Source organism: Poecilia latipinna, unplaced genomic scaffold (assembly GCF_001443285.1).
Source record: "Poecilia latipinna isolate Pla-1442-1.1 unplaced genomic scaffold, P_latipinna-1.0 Scaffold27, whole genome shotgun sequence".
Lineage (NCBI taxonomy): Eukaryota > Metazoa > Chordata > Actinopteri > Cyprinodontiformes > Poeciliidae > Poecilia > Poecilia latipinna.
The window spans coordinates 109,873-135,376 of NW_015112643.1; the positions used below are offsets into that span (position 1 = coordinate 109,873).

The 25,504-nt window shown below is 38.0% G+C and overlaps 1 protein-coding gene and 1 long non-coding RNA gene across 7 annotated transcripts in view; one reads left to right on the forward strand and one right to left on the reverse strand.

The window, feature by feature from the left end:
* st18 (ST18 C2H2C-type zinc finger transcription factor) overlaps positions 1-25,504 on the forward strand; it is a 58,143-nt gene that overhangs the window by 5,486 nt on the left and 27,153 nt on the right. For 3 of the 6 annotated variants that reach the window (XM_015038836.1, XM_015038830.1, XM_015038822.1), the window contains exons 3-4: positions 22,321-22,436; positions 25,031-25,082. In XM_015038836.1, the coding sequence (XP_014894322.1) occupies positions 22,321-22,436; positions 25,031-25,082 (168 nt within the window). Of the gene's footprint in view, positions 1-10,478; positions 10,705-14,454; positions 14,614-22,320; positions 22,437-25,030; positions 25,083-25,504 lie in introns of those variants that run through there. The other 3 variants (XM_015038844.1, XM_015038852.1, XM_015038862.1) reach the window with 3 other exon arrangements.
* LOC106951377 (uncharacterized) lies at positions 16,365-22,313 on the reverse strand. The gene is made up of 2 exons (XR_001425806.1): positions 21,264-22,313; positions 16,365-21,231 (listed from the first exon to the last, which is right to left on the reverse strand). It is a non-coding gene; the product is annotated as an uncharacterized LOC106951377 (long non-coding RNA).

A 25,504-nucleotide genomic window follows, 5' to 3' on the forward strand; every position in this document is an offset into this window, starting at 1 on the left:
GAGAGAGAGAGAGAGAGAGAGAGAGAGAGAGAGAGAGAGAGATTGATTTTTTTCTTTTTTTTATCCAATACTAAAATGTTTGGAGATAATCTCTGGTTCAGAAGAGGCTTGAAATGGGGAGGGCAACATTTGTAGCCCATGTCTAGTATCCATCTTTGTGTCTTCCTTCCACTCAATTTTCTATTAATATGTTTTTATACAGAACGTTTGAGCAACCAGCTTCTTCAGCAAAGACTCTTCTGGACTTCTGTTAAGTCCAGAAGTGTTAAGTGTGTCAGTAAGTGTGCAGCCTACTGACACAGATTAACTTATTGTAAAATGGGCATGAAATGATTCAAGGGAACTTAAACAGGTGTAATGTGTTGACCTAGAGGGAGAGGTGAAAGTCAAGCTGCTGAATTCTTAACAACTTGGAATTGACTCAAAAATGACTTGTTGATTTAAAGAGTTATTGTAAATACCCACCTTTGTTCTCCTGCTACAATAAAAAAAAAATCTGTTAGATCTTACACCTTTGTTTTAATTTTTGTGTTAACACCGTCAAACTTTGGTTCAGATTTTCTTTGGTTAAAGTACTGCTCTGATGAATACGTAGATGGCATAAACAGTACAGCACAAAAAAATAGCTCTGGTCTTGTCTGTGTCTGGCATACATTTTTGTTTTGTTCTTTTCTCCTTTTTGAAGAATTTCATCTCCTGTGTTAAGGCAACATATGTATTTCATTATATTAAAATAACAAAAACTAACCTGTACTAAATCCTGTATGCAAACCTGTGAAAACACACACACACACACACACCCTCGTGTGGACAAAATCAGCGTAGTGGACTATTTGGGTGAAATAAAAATGCAATGTGGTACTTAAAAGTTCAATGTGTTGCCACACAAATGCACTAATCACCCTGTTTTCACAATGTGGTATCAGTATCCCTGTATTCTTACAGTACGTACTCTACATCGATTAACATACGGTATAATTGAGGAGCACACTAAAGTAATACGGCCTCACACTAGGGGTCTTTCCATACCTTGTTGTGCACAATCTGTAAACAGCTTCAAAGGCATTGCATCTGCCATCTGCACTTCTAGGAACTCTTCTGCATAGCCATTAAAACAAGCTGTCTCAAAGGACATCATTCGTATTTCAGCCTCAACCCTGAATTACTGTGTGTTCATTATAATTATAAGGGAGGAGTGTTGCCAGGCTAGTCCACAGAATGCCAGGTGCACACTTCCATAATCTACCATTTTAAACAACTCTGAGCATCAACAACAGTATCTCCATGCTATTCAGCCATTAGTTCTCGCTGGCTTTCACGCTGAAACTCCACATCAGTCATTTGAGCACATTTTGTGTGTGTGTGTGTGTGTGTGTGCAGTAAAAGACATGCGGGGAAGAAAGTGCAACACTTTGTTGTGTTCCATTTTCCTAAGCCTGCTTAGGTTATGTGACTGAGCCATGCTGCTGTGTGAAATTTTTATCCCGATACTGGCACTGTATCCTTGTGAGGGAGTCTTGTAAAATAGGTTTACTTAGCGCCTTTGCTGGCATTTTCCGAAGATAGCAAATGCACACACACTGTCCATGATCGGATTAACTGTTCTACAAAAATGATGTAACTCTTTGTTTTTCTTGTGTGGCATAGGTTTCTCTGCTTAAGTTTAGTGGTCATCCGCAGGAGAATAGACACACTTGAAATCCAGTCACAGCATTATAATCCACATATTACAAATATAACAGTTGACAGGCTTGGTTAATCGCTCTTTGTCACACAAATTTGATGTGTGGCTGCCCAAAGTGAATCACTCTCCCCTCAAAAAATTTTATTTTATTTATTTATTTATTTTTTCCCAGATGTACTCCCCGGAAACAAAACCAACAACCCGTAATTAACACACATTCTGATTTGTAAGGCATTTAATTTTGAACTTTGCCTGGTGTTTCTCTGTCATGTTGTGATGTAAATTGCATGTGATAAGTGTGAAATATTTTTTAAGCATCCAATATAGTATAAAACATGCAATGCCAAGTACACAGAGAGGAGGAATTTGCACCTGGGGACATATAAGCTTTTCATTCAGAGCCACAAGGTGTGTCAAGACTAAATGTAAATTGCACAAATTATGGGAGAAATCAGTTGAAAAATCTCAACGAATCTCACTTATTTACATTTTAATTACGACTATTACTTATTCTTTTTTTTTTTTTTTTTTTTTTGGATGTGACCAAAGCGAGCCTGATTCCCCCCCTACACTAGAAAGAAGAGGCAAAATGACTGTTTTTCCACTGGAGGTTTAGATGCTTGTTTATCACTTTTAAATACCATCATCTTTGCTGAAATCCCCTCTCAAAAGAACCTTTCACTTGCTGGAATAAATTCAAATTAAAATTTAAATCCCTCTTTGCATTTCTTCAGCCTTTTTTAAAATAGCTGCCTCCTTTTAGAAAGCTGTTTATGTAGTGATCTGCTCATAATCCAGTTTGTTTCTCAACAGCGCAAAAAACACAGAAATCGTATTATCACTATCTTGGAGAGATGATGCGAGAAATCGGGAAGTATAAATGTCTGGATCTGTGGAAGTTTTCAAAGTTTTAAAGCTGGAGGAAAAAAAAAAATCCTCTCAATAATCTGGTCTGTAACACCGTAATTTGACTTGCAAATACGCAGAAAAATAAAGTGCATTGTGCTGCAGTATCCCAAAAACATTTTCCTCACCTTTTGCTTGTACGGAGATCACTCGGAGCTCACTCTATAAACACTCTTTGGCATGTTTCAGACAACATGAAGACAGCAGTTGGCATCATGAAAGATGATGTATGACTGGGGGATTAACTCTTATCACAGACAAGTCACACAGCATCTCAGAAAACAAGTACTCTGATTCTTAAAAAGGGCCCCACCTTCCAATACACTGAGAAAAACAATATCTAATCAGAAAGGTAACAAATATAAACAGAAACAGCAGACAGCGTGCCGTGCTTTTTTGATAACAACCAATTTCAGATGTAAAACAACACAGAAGAGGCCATACGGAAGTTTAACGCGCTCAAGCCAAATTAGATTTATTGTTTGGAAACAAATTATAATTGTGTATCTAGAAAGTTAACCAAGATCCTAAACAAAAGCAAATCAATGACCCGCCCCCATTAATCACTCAAAGGCGGCTACTTGTGCTGGAGAAACTTACTTCATAATCAATTTCTTTGTTTTGTTCAAAGGGCATTTGCATTTTGGTTTATGTCACAAAGCTTCCTGTATCTGGCGCAATCAGAAATGGCAAGCCATCCATGTTAATGGTGGTTTTTCTATTTATTCAAGAGCATATCTCCAAATACTCAAGATAATTTTAGCTTATTATACAAATATTTTGAGTGATAGGCTTAACTTTCTTTGTTCTTATTTGAAGCCCCTTGTGCTTGTAGTGTCATAGAAAAATCATATTTCCTTGAAGACGTCAAGCTAAGGCAATTTTTTTATTTTACAGACTAATAATCTCCACCTCCCGTATCTTATCTTTTTAGCAGTGAGGACTCCAGACAAAAATGCTTATTTTTAGTTGTGTCTAGACATACTATTATGGCCACCAAGGTCATTATCAAATCACACATTACACACACCTGTTACCATTGTTTAGTTGCTCGTTTTTGGCCAAGCACCCAAGCTCCTATCTCCTCATTCATAGGCGTGTCTGCTGCATTGTGAGCCTGCCTGGGTAAAGGGGGATGGTGTGTGGGGGGGGGGCAGGGACCCCCAGAGACACCAAGATCTGCACCTCACCTCTCAATGACACAACAAAGTCAGCCTCTTGCTTATAAAAGAGAAGACACTGACTGACCAGCCAAGCATCGATTGGTTTAATGTAACCAATCAGATGCTCTTGGTTGAAGACAGTAATTGCAGGAAACCAGCTGTGACCCACTGCAGCTTGGATTCTTAGAATTAAGACCTGCAGTCCGAAGCCTTAGTTGGTATTCAAGTTCATAATGTCTTCCTCTGATTAGAAGGATCACAATTAAAGTTTCTCTTCTGTGAATTCCCTATATAGCTTCCCTATATAGCTTTTAAGGTTTTTGAATCACCATCTTTAATCAGAAGCCATAGACTCGCCCAAAAAAAGGAAAAGAGAAGACGCAACTACAAAGAACTATTGCCTTTTCATGGAAAAGGTAAATAAGTTACACCCACATGTTGGTGAACATATTCACATTTGCCTTGGTTTAAGATTCATAAGTTTAATTTTTACTTATGCAATGCAATCCGAGTTGGATTTAAAAACATGTGGCCACTTGGCTAGAGCCATTTGCCCTTCCATAGTTTCTTTGACACAGACAAATTCAAATACAATGGTAGGCTTATATATTGGTATGCATTGCATTTCAATTCTCCTTTATAACTTTAGAGGTTTGATCTTTGTCCCATATTTTATAAAACATAATCTGTGGCTTTTTGGTTGCAATGCAACGGTCTCACCTGAGAGCATTAAATAAATAATAGAAAAAGTGACTCTTATCAAGGTAATACAGTTTTAAAGCTATAACTGGCAAGCAAAGGGAAGTTTTATTCTGTTACGTAGCTGATTGCAGTCTACCTGAGTAGATAGCCCCACTAACCATGCAGCTCTTATCTGCTTGTTTTACTTGTTAATCTTTAAAGAACAGAACAGAACAGCAAGAATGCAAAATAAGCATTTGAAAACTGCCAAATTTAGCGAATTCAGCAGGTGTGTCTTTGCTTATATCACTGTATAAATTAATAAATATCATAGATTACTTAATTCTTCTTATATTAATGGGTCACTTTAGTTGTTTTTCTGTTTTTTTTAACAGAATTTAAATAAGACTATTTATCTTAATCTAAATACTGATACAGTGAAACCATGGTATTTTTTTTTACTAAAGTAAGACTCAAAAGAATGTCTCATAATGAAAGAGGACTTATAAGCTATCATATTTCATGGGACAATCAATGTAAATACGATGTGACATGAAATTTAAAACAAAATAAGGGTACATTTAAACTAAATGATCCATTTCAGAAATTTTAATGACTGTTTATTGCCATAATTAATGATAATGCTAAACTTAGAAAGTATTTTTAAAATGATACGTAATGTTTTAAGTAGCTGGGTGAGAAAAATTTTATTATATGTATGAAATGGAACTAGGAAGGGACAGAATGGCAACACGGGGATCTGAAATAGCAGTGCAAGTCAGCAAAGGAGCAACTTGACCCATAGCTTTTTTTTTTTTTTAATAGCTGTAGGCTGTAGTTTTCCTGTTCTTTTTATTTTGGGCTGATGAATGAAGGGAGTATCTGTAATTGAATAATGGGTTACCGTTTTACAGACCAAAATCATTTTATCGGGTTTTAATGATCAGGTTTGAACAACGGAGTAGAAAAAGTCCAAAATTGAATCAAAGCATCTTCATAGAACAATAAATGAATGTGCAGCAAGTTTGCCTATGGTCACATGCAATTTTCCTCCCAAAGGGGATTCCTGTGAACTGATCTAATCACTTCTGGTTTTAAGATGAAACATGCTGACAGATAATGATCCCCATGAAAAATGCACTGTATTTTCAAAAGAAAATTCCCCGTCTGTTGACATTAACATAAATGTACTTCTACGTCCCGGAGCCATATCAACATCAACATGCACTTATGTTGGGCTCGTCATATTTGCATATGCAAATAGATATTCTTTTAAATGTAATTCAGCCCCTTTCATGTGACTTTGTGAGATGAACAAGCAGGCATCAAGTGGTTACACAATGAGGGTTCAGCAACACCAAGAAGAATCTGTCATTTTAGACCAAGGCTTGAAGCATCATAGCAGAAATTAACCACAGTTTGATAGAGATTTGTACACATCTGTCTCACTGAATGGCAGGGTGGATGTGCATTGTTATTTGGCTGCACGGGCTGCCATGCGAAATTAGTCATGTTTGCTTTGTCGAAATTACCGGGCGGCGTGTTTTGAGTGAGAGGGTTCGCTGAAGTTGCGCTGCTGACATTTTGATCCCGTCGTGCATTAGAAGAATCGAGTTAAACATATTTGTGTAGGTTTCACAGGAGGAAGGTATAGTGCTCAAAAACAACAGGGTGCCGTGACACTTCGCTCTGCTTACATAATTTGCAGCAGAATGCAAAAAGCTTTTAGACACAGATGTGACCCATTGTAATACCTTTCTAAATGCAATCAAACACTTTCTACAAATATGAGCAGGACTTTTTAAATGTGAACCCTTGTTTGACATGTAATTTTGTCCAACCCACTCCTCTTTCATTTCTCCATCAGCTCTCTCCAGTTATGCCCACATTTTCAGCGGATGAAATAGCTCGACAAAACACGAGTCGGCGAGTCGGCTCTGAATGAGTTTTCCCTCTCGCTCTCTTTTTAGATTCAAACAGATGTTGGGGCTAAAAGAAAATGTAACATTTTGTAATGGCGTTGTTGTGTAGCCCTCAATATGTTGTTCTCTCGCAGTGTGCCATGATTGCTTAACATAAGTTGATTTCTTTTGCCTCAAACAGTCCGGAACATGAAATAATCATCCCTCGAACAAGCTGCTTGTGAGATTGTCTGCGTTCGCGGACAAAGAACATGTTATTTAATAAGATTCTTAGACAGATTATTCCTCACTTTGATGTGTTTGTACAGTTACAAGACACAAATGGTGGGAAAGAGGGTAAACTGGAGCACGTCTGCTCTCTTTGTATGTCTTTTTCACAGCGTAAGCATGGATTGGCTCTCAAAGACAGTTAAAAATTTGACTTTTAAATGAGGCATTAAACAAGGTGATGATCAACTGCCAAACCTTAAGTAATGATATTCTCTGTCCTCAAGTCCCTGGCCTTGCATAACCAAGTGCACAAATCACAGAAAAAAAAAAAAAAGAGAACTGAAAATTCATTATTATCACATATTGTGTTCTCACGTCAGTCCCCTGAGGACAAGGGGTGGCGATGGTGGTGACAAGGGGGAGGAGGGGCATATCCCCAATAGAAATTCATGTTTGGGTGGCCCCTCACCATCAGCTGGGGGGATCTTGAAGAAGGGTGGGGGGCTATCACTTATTTAAAACCCTGTGCCTCCCCTCTTTTGCAACCCCCACCCGACCCCACCCGCCACCCCCAGGCTCCACCCAGAAGTGTGGTTGCCTTTTGTCATTGTAATCTGGCCCTGTTTGCTAAACGCTTCCACTGTTTACTCTCCGCCGTGGGGGTTTGTATGAACAGGAGTCAGCAGGACGCAGGGTGACATCACTTTTGGGTGGGGAGGTGTTAAAAAAAAAAAAAAAGAAGCTGCATTTGTGCTTTCTGCTTTTCCCCCTTGTTCTTTCTAGTCCTCCCTGTCCCTGTCCAGGCTTGTCGAACGCATGAACTAACCTGGGAAGGGGGGGGGGGGGCTCAAGGGGCCTACGGGGACGAATTACACCTAATTACTTGCATAACCGCTGTACAGGAGGGTTTGTGCAGTCACCAAAGAACTCTTGCTTTTCAGTGGAACTTATAAGGTAAATGATTTAAACCTACTACACATGCTAATAGTATATCCACGTCTATGCTCATATTCAGTAAATCAGATGACCCGATGAGTCTCGTTTGTCAGATTAAATGTAACTTCCAAAAATGACCTTCAAGCAGATATTAAACATACTTTACAGACCATATTTTGTTTTTCTTAAAAAAATAGTATCCATTTTATTGGTTTGATGTAGTATTTTAATTTTAAATGTCATGTTTTCAGTAGTTTTAAGTGGGAAAACATCATAACAGGCATATGATGATAGATCTGTGTGTAGTTGATATATATATATATATATATATATATATATATATATATATATATATATATATATATATATATATATATATATATATATATAATGTGTTTCGCTTCGTGATAAAGTAAATTAGCCTTTCAATAATTTTCTTGTTTATTGAATGGGTCTGCATGCATGTGTTTATGTTGGTTTAGGAGTTAAAGTTTATTCCAAGTCATGAAATGTTTGCAATCAGGGTCGGATTTAAGAGGATGTAGCCCCCTGGGCTGGAACCAGTTTTGCTGCCCTACTTGCCTTTTTTTTTTTAACACATGCAAATGAAAATAGATTGTTAGTTAAATGCACATAATCCCCTAGGTTGATATGCCTTTTTCAAATGAAAATAATATTTCTGTATTTGTCTTTTCTAAAAAGATCTAAACATTTTTTAAAAGTTATTTAGAAGCCCAATGTTGTGATTTTTTTTCTTAATACACTTTCTTGTTTACCTAAATATTATGATAACTATACCAGGCCTACATGTGGTGATATGCCATCGTCACTGAAATACACTAAAAACAATTAACAAGACTTTGAGCTTATGCTTCCTCTTGTTATGTCTGATCTGCTTGGGTTCGAGGATGATGTTAGAGGTGGTGCTACAATGTCAGAAATTTTTAAATAGTTGCATTCTTTACATGACAGATTTTTAACTAAAGCTTTTAATGGCTACAGCTTCCATTCGTTTGAAATCAACATGTTTACAAAACATCCATATAGAAGGCTTTTTTTTTTTTTTTTTTTTACCTCAAGAGCTCTCAGGCCCTAAAGCCCTAAAAGTGTGGTGGTTATTATTTCCCTTGATATTTTGTAGCTTTCCTGTTTTGATGCTTTGCGATCACCTTTACAGCTAACTATTAAAAGTTATTTTTTCTATGTATTAATGTTCATCTACTATGAGAAATGTTATATGACTCCAAAAGAATCTGTCAACAGTGTCTTTCTGCTCACACTATATATTTATTATGGTTGTTCACATGGTAATTTTAATGTGACCACCATCAGATTCTAGTTCGAACAGTCTATGGCCCTGAAATGTTCTGCATTAGTAGAAGAAAATGTGACTTTACTATCAAAAAAAAACATACTTACAGAAGTAAATATGGATGCTACATGTCAATACATGTGTCAGTTTTGAAATAACTGTGATATTTGAGCCAAAGAACTGTGGCTAGCTCCTTCAGTGATGTCTGCTGTCATGTTTGTAATTACTTTTATTTTAAAGAAGACTCACTTTGTAGCAAGTTGTAGCATATAGACGAGACGGTTTTCAGTCAAATTTAAATGCTGTTCTGTGTAAATAAAGTTACTCAACTGAAACCTTAATATCTAAACAAAGACGTTAGCAAGCAATTATGAAGCAGAGAAACAGTCACAACATTTGCTATGCCTGTTTCATTCAAAGTTTACGTCTGAGTTAGCCGTTTCCCTCCTCTTTACACACAATAACATAAAACTAAACTGAAATGTGACTCTTTAATGACATACAGGACCTTCTATAAATGTGACTAGGATCTGATTTTAAAAATCAGATTTCTGCTGTTCACACTGTTTAAAAAAATTAGACACGGTTCACATGTAGGTGAAAAAGTCAGATCTGGTCCAGTTTTGCCAGCAGTATGAACATAGCATTAGAATTGTTATAGTTTCACCAGGCACAATAGTCTGTCACATTGTCTATGAGTCAAAAGACTCAAAGAGGAATCAGAACTGAAATAAAGCAGAACAGAGTTCAATGTAAAGTCCATAAGCAACAGCATCCAGTTGAATTAAGCTACATGTGAGTTTTAATCATTTTGCTGTCTTTTGGCTCTGGTTTACGAAAATACCAAACTACAATAAAAAATAACAGCATTCGGTAAAATACATGGGTACGAAAGGGTTTGTTTGCCAATCTACAGCGCTAATGGAAATACGAAGGATCAAAATGGCAGTGAATGGCTGCAAAATGGGGAGACCAGTTGGCGAAGGGGTGAATTGACCCAGACCCTGCTAAATTCTCACCCAGCAGGTAAAATCCCAGGAGGTTTACTGAAGTCACCAAAAATCCCTCTATAAAAACGGAACACTTAAAAAAAAACTAAATCTCTATGTTTAGCTGACAGAGAGTGAGAAAGTTACCAACGTTAAAAAGGAGGATAATCTGACTTAACTCTGAAATCAACTTTTCATGTCATCTATTTTTGTTGTTGTCGTAGCGATAAAGTCATAGACACTGAAACTGGTCTGTTGAGCCATTGTTATCGTCCCTGGCCATCTGCTGCTGAGGAGTGACATTCCCTCTCATTTGCATGATGAGTGATGTATGAGGAGCATGGGAGGGCATATGCCCTGGTCTTACCACAAAGCAAGTGAAAGTTTATTCTTTTTAAGCACACAATAAAAACTGATGTATATAAAGAAATCTGACAGAGTTGGAGGAAGAGAAAAAGATCACCTCTGTGTGTGACCCTGGGTGTAAGTTTCATCCTCCGTGAGCTAACATAAGAAAAAAAAAACAAACAAAAAAAACAATCTGTGGTGTATGTGGAAGCGTCCGCGTGCCTGAGTGGAGGCTAGAGCGCGCATCTGCCTCCTTGTGTGCCTGTTTGTGTGTTTTTTTTTTTTTGCGGATGTGGGAGTAGAGCGAGGAGGGACGGGAGGGGAGGGTTGGGGGAGGGGGGTTTGGTGGCTGTTGATGTGCAAATGTGCATCATGTTGAAGGGCTGTGAATGGGGAGGTGTGACGTAAAAAGGAACCCGAACGCAGGTGCTTATCTCGAGGCTGTCAAAGGCACAGTATGTCATATTCCTGGGGACTACCTTTCAAAGCCGCAGCACCAGCTCAGCTATCAAGAGACTGGGAGAAAATCAAACTTTTTGGATCACAGCAATAGGTTGGTGTCAAAGTTCTTTTTTATTTATTATACTGACTGTTTGGTCAGCATTTATTATCACTGATCCGCCGTCTTGCGTGCGTATAATGACAGGGCTTTTAGCTGATGCGGTTGTAGATGCTGTCTGGTCAGGACTAACGCGGGAGCTGAAATATACAAGTGATGGAAACTTATTCAGATTCACAGTTAGATTTTTCACAGTTAGATTTCACCCATCTGCTTAACTTGTGCTGTGAGAATTAAAAGAAAAAGAAAAAAGAAGAAGAAGAAGAAGGACAAAAAAAAATAATTATGGCTGGCAATTGTTTTGTACCATGTCAGGGGGTATTTCAAGAAATCTTGCATTGATGGTGAACACTGCATGTCTGCTACAAACCGGCATTTTCAAAATCTTTGCTGGAAAGCAAGCGCAGCTTCTGTTTAGGTTTCAGACAGTTTGAGAGGAGATTAAATGGCTCAAACTGCTTTTTGAGAGGCATGACCTATTTTTGATCATCCAGATAGCATGAGATACTGTCTCCCCAGATTAGATCCGCCGTGTTTGTGCAGAGAATAAGCTTGTCTTAGAAGAACACATGTTCGCATTGTGTGTGGAGACAAAGCGTTGTCAGGTTGCCTGTGGCTTTGACAGTGACAGCTGTACATACAAGACCACTGAGCCTAATGCACTTAAACATTTACTTTCTGTTCCAATAACATGTTTGAGCAGTCAGGCAAGTGCTTTATTGCCTCTTGTTCTGGCTTTCAAATAATTTGTATTGGAAGTTTGAAAACTATCCAAATTGTGACAATAAAGTAAATTACAAATCAGTTTGCCTCACATGTTCCAAAGAGTATTCAGCTGGGGCGAAACAACACTAAATTTCTGCAATTATTTGCCTGGTAATCATGTTAAAGTTTGAAAAGATATGCTAATCCTCAACCTGGAGTGATGATAATTCAGTCGAGAGGTTAACTTTTTGTGTCAGACGTGGACAACACTTAGGTTTAAACAAATTGTGAGGGGTCAAACCACTCAGCAGTCTCCAGAGCAACTATTGATTCAGGAGGCTGGATGCTAGCTAGAAAAGTTCATGATTTACCAGTAACTCGTAGCTCACTAATGGCTTCTCGGCTACCCCGTAAGAGCAGTCTTTAAGTTGACTCTTGCTTGGCAAAAGGAGGACTTTTTGAAAAAAAAACAAAAGAGAAGAATGAAAAAGGTGTAAATACGTTGCTGGATGACTTTAAAACTTCAGCAGATTGTCACCTCTATATCTAAGTTGTAAATAACATTTCACGTGCACAGTTTTCTGGGGGGGTCTGCATATTTCGCCGTCCAACATATTCCAGTTCTTTGGAAATATAATTATTCTTTAGCTTGTTTCCTAACACACACCTAAATTCACAAATATGGCTTAAACCTTAAAATCCGAGACATTACTGGAAAAAGTTAAGCCAGTCATTCATGAAACAGAAAGAAAGTGCTTTCAAAGTTGCACCTCTACATTTTGTTTTAATTATGAAAGCAGCAAAGGGCTGTGGCAGGTCTGTGTGTTACAGCAGTGATAAGTAAAAGACATTACTCCTCTCTCATCCACACTCCTTCCTCTTCAAAGCCCAGGGATGTTAGTTGCTACACAACACGTTAATGTAACCGGTGTTTGCCGTCAAGGAACTGTCCATGGTACCTGCTGTAAGAGGAAACCGATTTAGAAACTTACTAAGTCCTCCACATTGTTGGACAACGCACAGCAACTGCATGGGGAATGTAGATCTTTTTTTTTACTCTGACTAAATTAAAAAGCTGTTTTAGGCGTAATTGCCAAAAATTTCTTATTGTTCTGGAAATGTTAACCCACGTGTCTTCAGGGCAGCCTGACTGAATCACACAAATAAGAACCGATTTAAAACACATCGTGTTACCTGTTTTCGCCCCCAACTCAAACTTCAGCCAGTTAATCCCGAAAAATGAATTATGTGGATTTGATTCAACTAAGGTTTTCAGAAATTATCCATCTGCTGTTGAGCAGCTGGTGATCGGATAAATGTAATTAATTGCTTAACTTTTGCAAAAAGCACTGTAGTAAAAATAGTGCTGTTTCTGTATCCTAAAGGGGGAAAATTGTAGAGCAATAGCGGGATTTGTAGTTCCTGGGTTTTAGTCTAACCGTACTGTAGCACTGACATTTTAGGCAGTACTCCAAAGTAGTTGTGAGTTTGTTTAAAACTGGTTAGATGTAAAATTCATTGCATAATAATATGTTTTGCACATTAAGAAAATACAGCTAAAAAGAAACAAACACGGTAAATATCGAGGCCTTAATTACATGTTTTACGCTGATACCAAATTTATTTAAAAGTTGCCTCTTCCAGAGAAGATGCGTGAAATTAAGTATTTTATTATAACTTTAAGATTTTGAGAATTGTGTTAATCTTTAGGTGGTGTAGACATAAAATACATTTCAAAACCTTTTTGTGGTGAAAATGTTAGAATGATTAATCAGATGGGATTTTCCTAAAAACACCATAAAACAAAAAGACAAAAATCCTTTCACTTAATTCATAAATGTGCTTGACATGGCAAGCCTGTAAAATCCTTCCAATTAATAATACATTGGATTTTTTTTTTTTTTATTTGTATTTTTTTTTCTAAATATATTTCAGAATATACCTTGATTGTAATGTACCTCATTGGCTGCGGTTTTGTTTGTTGGCCTAACTATAAAGGATCTGCTTATACCCTCGTGGGTTGGGAAGAATTAGGATTTATGAATTTATTTCCTCTGTTGTATTGTTTAAACAGCTTTGGTTTAGTTTTGATCCCTTCCTCTTGCCTTTGAGGCTGTTCCACGGTGTCAGCTGTTGACTGATAGTAAGAGAACTGCCTCACAGTGTGAATGAAAGAAAACTAGCGGTTGGTAAACACTGATAAGGGATAAATAGAAAGCGGTCAGGCAGAGATAGTTCTGTGGGAGCCCAGATTGTGTGCGGTCTGTTAAAATGAGATTCTGAGCCTGTCCTTTTTATTCTTCCTCCCCTCCCCTCCTCTGTGCGGCGTTTGTCTGGAAAATCTCCAGTGACCCGGCTCGGCAGTCCCAGGCTGCAGTATTCTCTTTTTGTATTTGTTTTGTTTTCTAACAAGGGTCAAGTTGGCCAATAGACATGTCCCTTATGCTTATAGACAGCTGTCATGACTTCAAGTACTTACAATGGCTACATTTTCTAGGCGTTCTGCACCAACAGGCACAGCTAAAAATAAACACATAAAAAAATAAATAAATAAGTATTTGCACAAACTATTTGTACTTTTTTTTCCACATCATTTACTTCCAAATCCTGGGACCTGAGTTTAACATCCTCCAATTCTCTCTATTTCATTTTAGGCATTATCAATTAAGACTGCATGAATATATAAATTATTTTATTAAAGTGATATACTTTCACTTATGAATTTTAATTGTGAAATTTCTCACCTAAAGGCAGAGATAATAACTGTTGCATTTAGTTCTCTCTATTTTTTTTCCAGAAACGAGTCTTGCTCTTAATTCTGATGTGAATCTGTGATTTATGTCATAAAAAAGAACCTTTAGAGGTTTTACCTTGAGGATCACCAAGTGCTGTATTTACACAGAAAATAATTCAGCCCACTGTAGCCCAGCAGCTAATGAGATTGGTTGTTAAGTAAACGACACAAAGGCTACCCTGAAAAAAAAAAGAAAGGAAAAAAAAAAGCATTTTGGGGGAATATCACAGGGTCTCTGCACACACACACACGAACACGCACACACACACGTACACGCGACAACCAAACGCGCTCTCGCAGCAGCGACACCGTGGACTACCCCGTAACCCCACCTCGATATCCTTCTGCTCCGTCTCCTCCCTGATGTCCCCGAGAGATGAAAAACAAAGGCTAAAAGGGGCTTGGTAAGTCAAGCTTGTGATTCTGCCCTGTCGGACATGTTAACACGAGAGCGTTCAGACGTCGGGGAGACAAGTGATTCTGTTTGTCTGCGTAAGGATGCGCTGTGCTGTGTAAGCCTCAGGCTCAGATAAGTGGATTGATGACCGGGTCAATAACAGGGGATGCTTTACTCATTTTATTTTATTTCTTAAATAGGGACTCAGGGTAAGACTAGCACATTTTAGTTTGTCATTTTGAACTTCTGAATTGCTGCTTAAACTTTCAGTAAGCTGTCAACTTTATTTTCTTGTCTACAAGACTTGCTTTCTGATCAGTAAATAATACTGGTTGATGCTAAAACTCTAAGATGTTTTAGTTTAGTCTTTTTTTTAAAAAAAGGTTTACCCTAAAAGCAAAGTGTTTAACGGAAAAGAGGAGAGCTGCTCAAAAGATTGTTTTGTAAAGCACTGGAGCTCAGTTTGAATCAATTACCGAACTGCTCAGTTGCACACTTAGCAATATAAGATGCCTATTCCCCATACACAGGCAAATTAGACTGTGTGGATCTTTTTTACCTACTGCCTGGCTCTGTTTTTCAAATCCCCAGAATAGTAGCACTAGACTAGAACATCAGTGTACAAAATTCAAGTGCCTTGGCATATCGTGCTCTTGTGTCAAGCTCGAAAGTGGGTTAAAGTCCATGGTGTATATTAAAGCCTGGACTTAAGTCAAATTTACATTTTGTCAAAGATTACTCCCTTTATTGATGCATATAATCATATTCATGGACCATCTGCTGATTTGGCAAGTACAGATCAAACTCACAAAACAGCCCTGCTAACCTTTTAAGTACAAAATAGTCTGGCTTAACTCAGAAGTGTGTGTCTGTGTCTGTGTCTGCGTGGGTGTGTGTGTGTGAGTGTTAGAGATTGGATAATACTTAATTTAGATCCTCCAGGCTGCTTTTGCCACGTTTTATTTTATCATGGCTGTGGTTGCAGACCCGGATTGATGTTTTAAAAAGTAAATATAAATGTTAGGGCCAGTTTACAAAGACAGAGTACAAAGGTCGGTTGATGAATAGCAAACAATAGCAAGGGTTTCTTTGTTGATGGTCTGTTTTGAGTTAAGAAATTGATCAAAACACACAGATTATAATAAAAAAGTCTAAATATTTTTTGAAGAAATGTTGGAATGACAAGAAAAATGCCAAAATATTTTTTCAAGAAGTCAAACTGATTTCTTTAAGACATGTCAAAATTACAAGAAAAAGAGTCGAAGCACTTCCAAGAAAAGTCCAAATAAAAAGAAACGAGTTTAAATGAAAAAAATAATAATAATAATCAAAAATAATTTTCAACCAAAAATGCAAATGACAACAATTACTAAATAGAAGGTCAAGACAATTGTTCAAGAAATTATAATGACATGGAAAACTTTATAAACTATTTCCATAAAAAAAGACTCAATTGCAAGATTAATTTAGTAGAATGGTCAGATAAAAAGTCATTATTGTGTACAGAAAAAAATTGAAAATGTGGAAAAAAAAAAGTATTCACTAAATACTAAATATTGTGAATAAAGCTGGGATGAAGAGGAAATGATAATAAAATTGCAGTCAATAAATCGAGCAAAAAGACCAGCAGTAGCTACATCATGAATAATTAAAATGCTTTAATAGAGCAAAGGAGTGTCAGCATTTTGTTTACTTCAAACATGTTGACTTTACTAATGAAACGAAACTTTCATTTTTGACTTTTGACTGATTTTTTTGGTAAACATTTAGACTTTATTCTCAAAATAACATTTTCTATTTATTGTTAACCTTTTAACTTCAGAGTGCAAGAGAACAAGATCTGCCATAAGTGACCCAAATGCTTATTTGTAGCTTAAACTCTTGTTCACAGTGTACCCTTTCTGAGTTTATGCTGGTTGCCTTGGTTACATGGCTTTCACAGTGCAGTGTTGCGCACTTCCACCTGGATGTGAAGGGCCACACCAGTGTCACATATCGACTGTAATAAAACTCTGCTTGAGTCCTCTCAAGTTGTTCTAATAACTAATTTAGTCCCAAACCATCTCCCCGGTGTGTGTTTCATCGAAAAAAAAAAAGAAAAAAAAAGAAGAAAAATTCACCACCGGGCATCGTTAACGGCACAAAATACTTATGTTCGACTCATTCCAAACAAAGCTTACGCAGATTGAGAATTCATATGCCAGAGGTAAATCCGAGTTAACACGGATTTATACTGGCATGAGTTAAAGGACTAGAGTTTGTAATCCAGGTGGCCAAGGGATTTTACCATACAGTGGCAAAATTCACTTAAAACTCCCCCAACATCCTGAGCCGCTGAGCTCGGCGAGCAGACAGATTGTTCAGAATTGATGACAGAACATCTATGTTTCGAGCTGGACTGTGCATGTGTTGGTGGTGTGTGTGCGTATGCTAGTGTTTGCATGTGCACATATGTGAGCATGTGTGCTCCTTTATGTGTTCCATTAGTACAACGGGAACCGTTTACAATGAGACCTTGACAGACTGGTATTATTGTTCTGAATCAGTGTGGATGGGAGGTGCACTGGGACCACTGCCTCCCATATGCATAAAAATCAGCGGCGCAAATCAAAATACACCAATCTGAAATTGCTCTCCAATGTCCACTAAGTGGTAAGGAAATTGATCAAAGACCTCACATTTCTCGAATAATTGATATTTTTGAACGGGCTTTGATCGCTATACCGAACGCGTTTAAAATAGCGTCGGTTAGTGTGTGTTCACGTGTGCACATGTGTGAGGAGGACACGGGAGCAGAGATAGAGTGGAGTTGTTTAATGACAGGAACAGCTGACTCATTTAGAGAGAGCAGTGAAAGGTAATTAACCCTGGGAAAACTACAGCTGCCATGCGAGCTGTTCACTTCAGTGCAATCTGATTAGGAATCACCACTCGAGTCCCTGACTCCTTTCAGACCCTCTGTGAGCATTGTAAACTTTTCCCTTTTGCCCCCCCCCGAGAGTCCCCCGGAGCACTGGAGACCTGCCTTTTGTGACAGAAAGGGGGGGATTAGCCGGAGCGGTTACTACGTTTCTCCAAATTGCAGACCACCTGGTAGCTTTCATGCGACCTCCTCCATGAAAAGGGGCTCCTTGGGCAGGGACAATGAACGGGATTACTCTGCTCATTGTCGCACCAGAGCTGGAAGTTCTTTTTTTTCACCCAAACACCTGTCCCCAAATTAGACAGGTTTGAAAAAGCATGCTCATGATAGAATTCAAAGATTCGGCCCAACACAGGAGCTGTTTGACAAGCTGGACACTTGCCAGTGGATGAATTGCGCGCCGCTCAATTTATTACGCTATTGATGAATGGCTTAGAGGAGGAGGATACAAATTTTACATGTTTCAATATTTTGGTGTCCCTAATTGGATTGAAATTCACAAATAAAATAGCATATCATCTAGACCCTTTTTATAAGATAAGGGGACTAAAAGCAGCAGAAATGCGGTCAAAAACTGAAATTGGCTCTTTGATGTCAGAAGAAACAATCTGGACTCGGTGCCTCTGTGTGGTCCGGCTCCAGATGAACCCAATTTAGAAGGAAAGGCTTTGGGATGACTTTGGAACGCGATTACAAGATTCATAAATCACCTCGGCAAAGGTGTCACCATCTGACTCTTTCATGGGACTCCTGCTAACTCTGTCCAACAACAAGTTTCCCCTGTAGTTTTGCCATCATAACAAATCATTGAAGCGATAGCTTCTAGCCAGCCTCCTAATTGTCTGTTAAGAATTCTGTGAGCTGTGCTCCTTTATTGAAGCGTCTCTGTCTTGGAGAAGTGATGAGATGCCAATACGCTTCTCTATAAAAGTACACTTTGGCAAAAGGCACAAACACTTTGCTTGGCCGTCAGGATAGCTGTGAGGCTGTTATATCTGAAATCGCAGTTGACTTCAGGATTTTGCCTGTGTCTGCATGAAACCACTAAACTCCTTTACACAGAGGAATGCTCATAAATTGTTGGCAGGGTTTTTTTTAAGATGAAGCTTTTTTTTTTCTTTTCTCTGAAGCAAGCACATAAAGATCTTTACTTTCATTTTTACCACTGAAACAAATCTCAAAAAGTTCAAGACTACTTAGCATTTTTTTTTGTATGATATAATTGAAAAATGGGAAAATAAAATAAACTTGGCATCAGAGTTTTGTTTTAAGGAATTATCAGTTAATCTTTACTGGATATGAGCCAGTATGATATTATCATGGCATACCCTTTAGTAAAAATATTAATCTTTTACAATCTTGCATATTTAGACCACAGGACACAGAACGATATTATCAATTATAATTATTCAGTGAAAAATAATTTCTATGCATGGGCTCAAGCATAAATATAAACAACCTCTAAATTTAGTAGTATTTGCCAAAGTATAACAAGCAGACATTAGTAGGATAATTAGTCAGACTTCCTGCACAGGTAGCCAGGCGGCAGTCATCTGCTTAACAGACACACAATGCCTGCCAAGTGTTGTTTTCAAACAAGATTACCTTAATAAGACCAATAGGTGGCCCTACTTTTAATCTCCACAACATAACTGAATTTGTCTTTCTTGTAAGAGAGGCATAAGTGCAGCAGCCGTCTTCCAGACTGTGGGCCAGTGGTGTGCAGGAAAAGTTAGGCGAGGATGTGCAGAGAAAAAATAAATAAATTCTTATAAGAGGTATATATGTCTTCTTTAAATCAATTGATCGGCAGTGTGTATAAGAACCATGTGGGTGGGGGCAAGGCTGCACACCTGTACGCCTCAAACAGCCACAGAAAACTTTGTTTGTATTACTTTAAAGTGAGGGGTAAGTCTGGTAGCCTCCATTCACTCAATTGAATAGCTGTGTGCAGCAACAATTTGAGGAGGGGCAAAGCTGCACTATGCTTTATACAATAAGTGAAAACTTCCTCCACTTCTGCTCTGATTCTGGCTTTTGCATAAAAGCACTATAAACCATAGGAACAGTGATGGGGAAAAAATGTGCAGTTTTAAATCTACAACTTTTAAAAAATATGTGTATACAATAATACAAGTAATCAGCCCACACCTGTAGTATCCATGTACTGATCAATCACCTGTTGTGAAATTCAAGAGGAGGAAAAAGCCTAAAATTAAACACAGACATTTTGTGACCCATCTTCCCTCCTAATTTATTTTCCAGTTATTGGACTGTCCAGCTGGTATTTAGACAGAGAATGTCTGATGGCTTCATGGCCACCTCACACAAAAGAAGATAACAACCCCCCACCACCCCCACTACACACACACACACACACACACAAACGCGCATGCACACGCACGCACACACGCACAACACAAAGTTGTTTATCTAAATACTCTCTGAACAGAAGTTGATTTCACTGTCTGACCAAGGCTTAATTTACTTTCCATGAATCTATTTGCATCTCAATGAAAAATGGCAAAAGCAATCACCAGCTTGCCCAGGAAGAGGTGTGAGCCTTATCCAAACAGGTATGTTGCGGCTAGCGCACCTTGCTGCTGGAGCTAAAACAGACTGAGCTCACTTTCTTTACACTAAAAAAACCCACCTATGGTGTAAGTATGAATTGCGATCAATTAACTATATCCCCCATAGACCTTCATTACAAGGAAATATGAAAGTAAAAGGTCCTATCTCCTGCCGTTTGCTCTTTATTATACATAAACAGAAAACACTTAGCATGTAAAATTAATGTGAAAATTATTCCCGGGGTAAACTATAAACACAAAACGTTACCCCGCACATTTACCCTTTTTTCTCCTTCCCCTAGATCAGAGTGTAATTGCCAGTAATCAGGTCTGTTTGCTGCTGATAAAACCACTCTGAATGCGAGGAACCCTCTTTGTGTGATGACTCAATTATGCCAGAAGTGGCTCATCAAACCTGGCCCATCAGCTGCTTTAATAAATAAGGAGGAAAACTTGCTGCAGGCGCATTATAATTCCATTCATTCCATAATTAAATCCATTCCAGTTTTAACCCTTCGCTCAGTGCGCTTCTGGAAGAGGAAACAAAAACAAGACAGGAGCAAAAGAGGGGGTGGAGGGGTGGGAGTTGCGAGTGCACACCAGACAGTGACCTTGTGCAGAGCACCCATCCGTTCCCTATAATTCAAAATGATACTGTTGAAGAAAGGTTAAGAGAAAAAGACTCAGAGAGAAAAGGGACGGGGAGAGAGAGAGGGGGGGGGAATCAGTTAATACGCGGCTGCTGTTTTTTATGTATGCATTGTTTCCACACACACGGCCTTAGACAGTAATTATATTAAAAGAGTAATCTAATCATAACAGTTGGTTGGTTGGGAGTGCAGCTCTGACATTTTGAAATCTTATTTTGTGTAATCTCATTTGCCTCCATCATATCGCCTGTACCCCCTTATCTAAAGGAAATGTAAATAATGTAATTAATTTTGTGCTCTCCAGAATCTTACTTTGCTACTCTGGCATGCTTTATTGTTTTCAAGATGAGGTATCAGCACAGAGTTGTTTTTTTTTTTTTTTTACTCCGTCACAATAATGTTTGTGTTAATTACACGAGAGCATCCCAAGTGGACGGATAAGCTGGGAACTGAGGCAGGACACACACTCACACACACACCTACACACACACACACACACCTACACACACACACACAAACACTCAAGGTCAGTGATGAATATCCACGGCAGCTGGAGAGTATTAATAAAGCGTAATATGAAAATAATAATAATAGCATCACTAACAACCAAAATGTGAGAGTAATGTCCAGATCGCCGAGCGCACGCGTTTGCTCTCTCTTACATCTCCAGCTTGGATCCAGGGTCCCCTGATAATGGTGCAAGGCAATGGTTATTCATGATTGCTGGACTGGGAAGGTCTCTCTCTTTTCTGCCTCCCCCACTCCACACCCCCCACAAACCCCAACCCCTATATGCCCCCCTCCCACAATTGTAACCCATTCTCCTCCTCTGCAGTGGGAATGCTGGCAGATGGGGTTGGGGGGGAAATGGGCTGGGCTCAAGGACAGTTAGCAGCCAGATTAACACACTGAAAGTCTCGTAGACCCTCAGCATCAGGCTGCTTCAGTTTTTGTCCCCCCCAGAGAAATCTGGCCTCTGAGAAACATTACTTATGTTGGGGCGTGACTGTGTGACTGTGTGCCTGTGTGTGTGTGTGTGTGTGTTTTGGGGGTTTAAATATGATTCAGCAGATGACGAACCAGCCAGAATAGTAGTAGGCTAAGTCTTAATTCATATGCAAATCTAACTGTGTGAATAACCCCCCTAGCGACCCCCTCCTCTCTCCCCCCCACCCCAATTTTGTTTTTCTGGGGAAATGCTCTGTGAGCTATAATTAAGAAGATGTGTGCTTTTTCTCTCTTTTTTTCCTTTCTCCAAAGCTAACAGAAATAAATAATTCTATAATAAGATCTGTGAAGTGAAGAGACTTAATGTACTCATTGTGTTCATCCTTGTTTTCCCTCTTGGATGTTTTGTATTAATTAGTAGCAAGCAATTTGATCTCTGTCAAGCAATCAATTTGCATTCTCTTCCTTATTCCTTTGGAGATATGAAAGTGAACGCTTCCACACCGTGAAACCACAGACGAATTCATAAAATCCTTCCAGATCTCGCACAGTTTTCCCTCTAAGAAAAAGTTTCAGCCAATACCTCAAAAGTGTATCTTCTTTTGTGTTTTCTGTCACAGATAATGAATTACACGATCACTTCCTGAGAGAAAACAAACTTGAAAACAGCAGCCCGGGTGAACAGTGTGGATCTGGCATCTTATCCTTCAGTGCACCCGGAAAACCGCAATCAAAGGTGAATGGTCTGTCGTAGAGCAAAGTTTTGTATGTAGTTTTGCTAGATGATGGAAAAAAGACACAAAGATTATGTAACTGTTTGAATAGGCTTCAGTCTGTGAGTGGAGGAGAGTCAGTGCTCTTTCGACTGCACTGATCACAGTCCGAGATAGGTTTTTACTTATCAGGAGAGTGTGGGAGGCTGGCAGATAATAAACTCTTTAATGTAGTTGAACTTGCTTTTTTGACGTAATGAAGGACTGTAGTTGCATTATTGTCTCAGATGAATTTTGTTTTATGGTGAAAGAAATAGCTAACTAAAGTTAATATTTAGGGATAAATAATAATAAAAAAAATCGGGAATTATCAATAATTTCTCGATTGGCAAGCCAAATTCTAGAAAATTATTTATTTTCCATTGCTAAATGTATCAAAATTAAGAACTTCAACTACTTTTGGACTACAAACACATCACACACTTTGGATTCTCTTTTTTTATATCAATTATATATAAATATATATTTTTGCTTGATTCAAAACTGCTTCAGCAGGAAGATTTCTGTTTTTGTTTTGGGCTATAGCCTTAAAACATGTGTATTAAAATAGGTGAAAACATTTGAAATAGACTTAATTAATTTCACAATTCACAATATGTAAAAGCAGAGTTAATCATAAAGATCAACTCCACTGACATGCTTGAAGTCAAGGCAGATAAGTAAATCCTGACATCCATAGGTTTTCTTGCAGAGTCGGCTTAACCTATTAAAAATGTACAATATCAAACAAAGACAGACATAGTAAAAATGAAATAAGCCATTAGTATTGGAACATGTTTCACTTTTTGTATCAAACCATAGCCTATCTTCTCCTGATGGGTGATTATCCATACAGAGAGAGATGTGCAAAATGTCGTGTGAACCTTTTATTAAGTGTGTAAATAAAAAAAATAATTTACTTGGATTAAAAAAAATAAAACAATAAAACTGAAAAAAAACTTCTGGATAAATAAATAAACAAATAAATAAATAAATAAATAAATAATAACAAGCTTTACATTTGTAAATATTAAAGTTATGCTTTGTTCTATAATCACCTGTTTTTTTTGTATATTAATACAGGGGTCTATGTAAACTATCATTCAAAGAAAGAGATTTAAAAAAAAAAGTCCACAATATTCCAATGTTGTGGATGTTTACCTACACTAATAACATCAGTTGGACTCGGACCGAATTACATCCGTGTTGAAATCACAGGTTGGGTGATGTGAAGAAAATATTTTGTGTTTGGACCCAAAACATTTATACAAAAATATCGAAGTGTGTCTGTTTGGGAAAGTGTTATAACCTAATGAGCTACACTCATTTTTTACAGAACGTAATCTATAGTGTTTTGGAGTTGTTTGTCTCAATAGGCTGTAGTAATCAAAAGTAATGAACCTATTATGAGCAGGACCTCTGAGGGCCCGGCGTGGCATTAAGAGTGTGGCACATAAAAGGTTTATTAAAGGAAATTAAGGTCCATCACTGCCACACCTGCTCCCCTATTATAAATGTATGACAGGTCAGTGCCTTCAATCACAACAGCAAACGAGAGAGAGGAGTCATGTTTCCCATTACCAGAGAAAAGTAACAGCATATCCTATGACTCACAGATTTCACTGGCCTGTGACCACTATACACCGCCACCATCCCGGAATAATTATGTTTAATAGGTTTTATTTGGGATCCACAAGCAACAGTCAGTGAGAGTAGATGGTTTTTAGCAACTATTTTTGTCTAAACACACACTATGAGGTCCTGTCTGTACTTAAATGTCATTATTTTGTGTCATTATGATTTTCTCACTCTTGCAGAACTTTTTTTTTTTTTTCCCCCAAATGCTGCTTGGTTTGTTTACATGTTACCAGTGTTTTAGAAGTTGTTTGTGGTACTGCGCACAAATATGGCTAAGTGGGCCTTGAGACTCCCAGTTTATCAGCTAAAACCCTAAAAAAGACAAAAAAAAAATAATGTTTTCTAATCTTATTTAAGAAATGTTTGCCTTTTAACTTGAAGCCAAAAAAAAAAAAAGCATTACAACATGACTTTGGTCCTAAAAGCTTAGAATTGGCTTCAGTTTCTGTGCCGATTTTAACATTTCTGTATGGATTTAATTTTTAAATGATATGACCTCGTCTTATTTATGGGATAATTCATACACTTTGAAAAGCACTTGGGCCAATCAACAAGTTTCTCATGGATGCCCTGAGTTTCAAACTAAACTATAGAGGTGACTGAGGTTTCATTTATTAATAATGCAATTGCTTTTTTTTTATACACGTCTATACTGTTCAGACCATATATTCATTTAAACATCAGATTAAAATTCTTTTATCATTGCTTTTTGACTTGAGTTAATTATGAGAACCTTGATAGTTTTAAAAGTGCTGCTTTACTGATAATGTTATCCTCTCATTGTATTTTACTTATTTTATTCTGTATTTATTCCTGCATTTATTCCTATTTTTGTGTGAGTAAATTGTGGGACATTTTGTTATATTTAATTTGACACCAGAATTAGCAAATGAAGAAATAATTTGGAATATCATCAGCATATTTGATGATTTTCTTACAGATGGATACTGAAGGGGAGGAGCAAACCTTCAAAACATGCAACAGTAGCACAGGTGAGTTCAGCCCTTAGGTTTAAGGACTCACTAGACCACACCTATTGAAACACACACACACACACCACTTATGATCACAGGTTAGGGGTATCAGTTCAACAACCCAACTTTATAACTGTCAGTTTTATCTATTACCTTCGCAGTCTGAAGAGCACTGCACCGCCATTTCATTATTCAGAGGGGAATAACTTCATTAAATTCAAACATGGGCTTCAAATTAGTGAAGGAGTGTGTGTGTGTGTGTGCGCGCGCGTGTGTGTGTATTGTGTTATTGAAAACCTCTAAACTGGATATGTCATCATGGAAGTGTGCAAAGCTTGCAAAGCCTTCCTGGAACCCCCCCCCCCCCCAAAAAAAAAAAAAAAAAAAAAAAAAAAATGATCAGAAAGGTATTTGCTATAGACGCTTTATCGGAGCGAAGG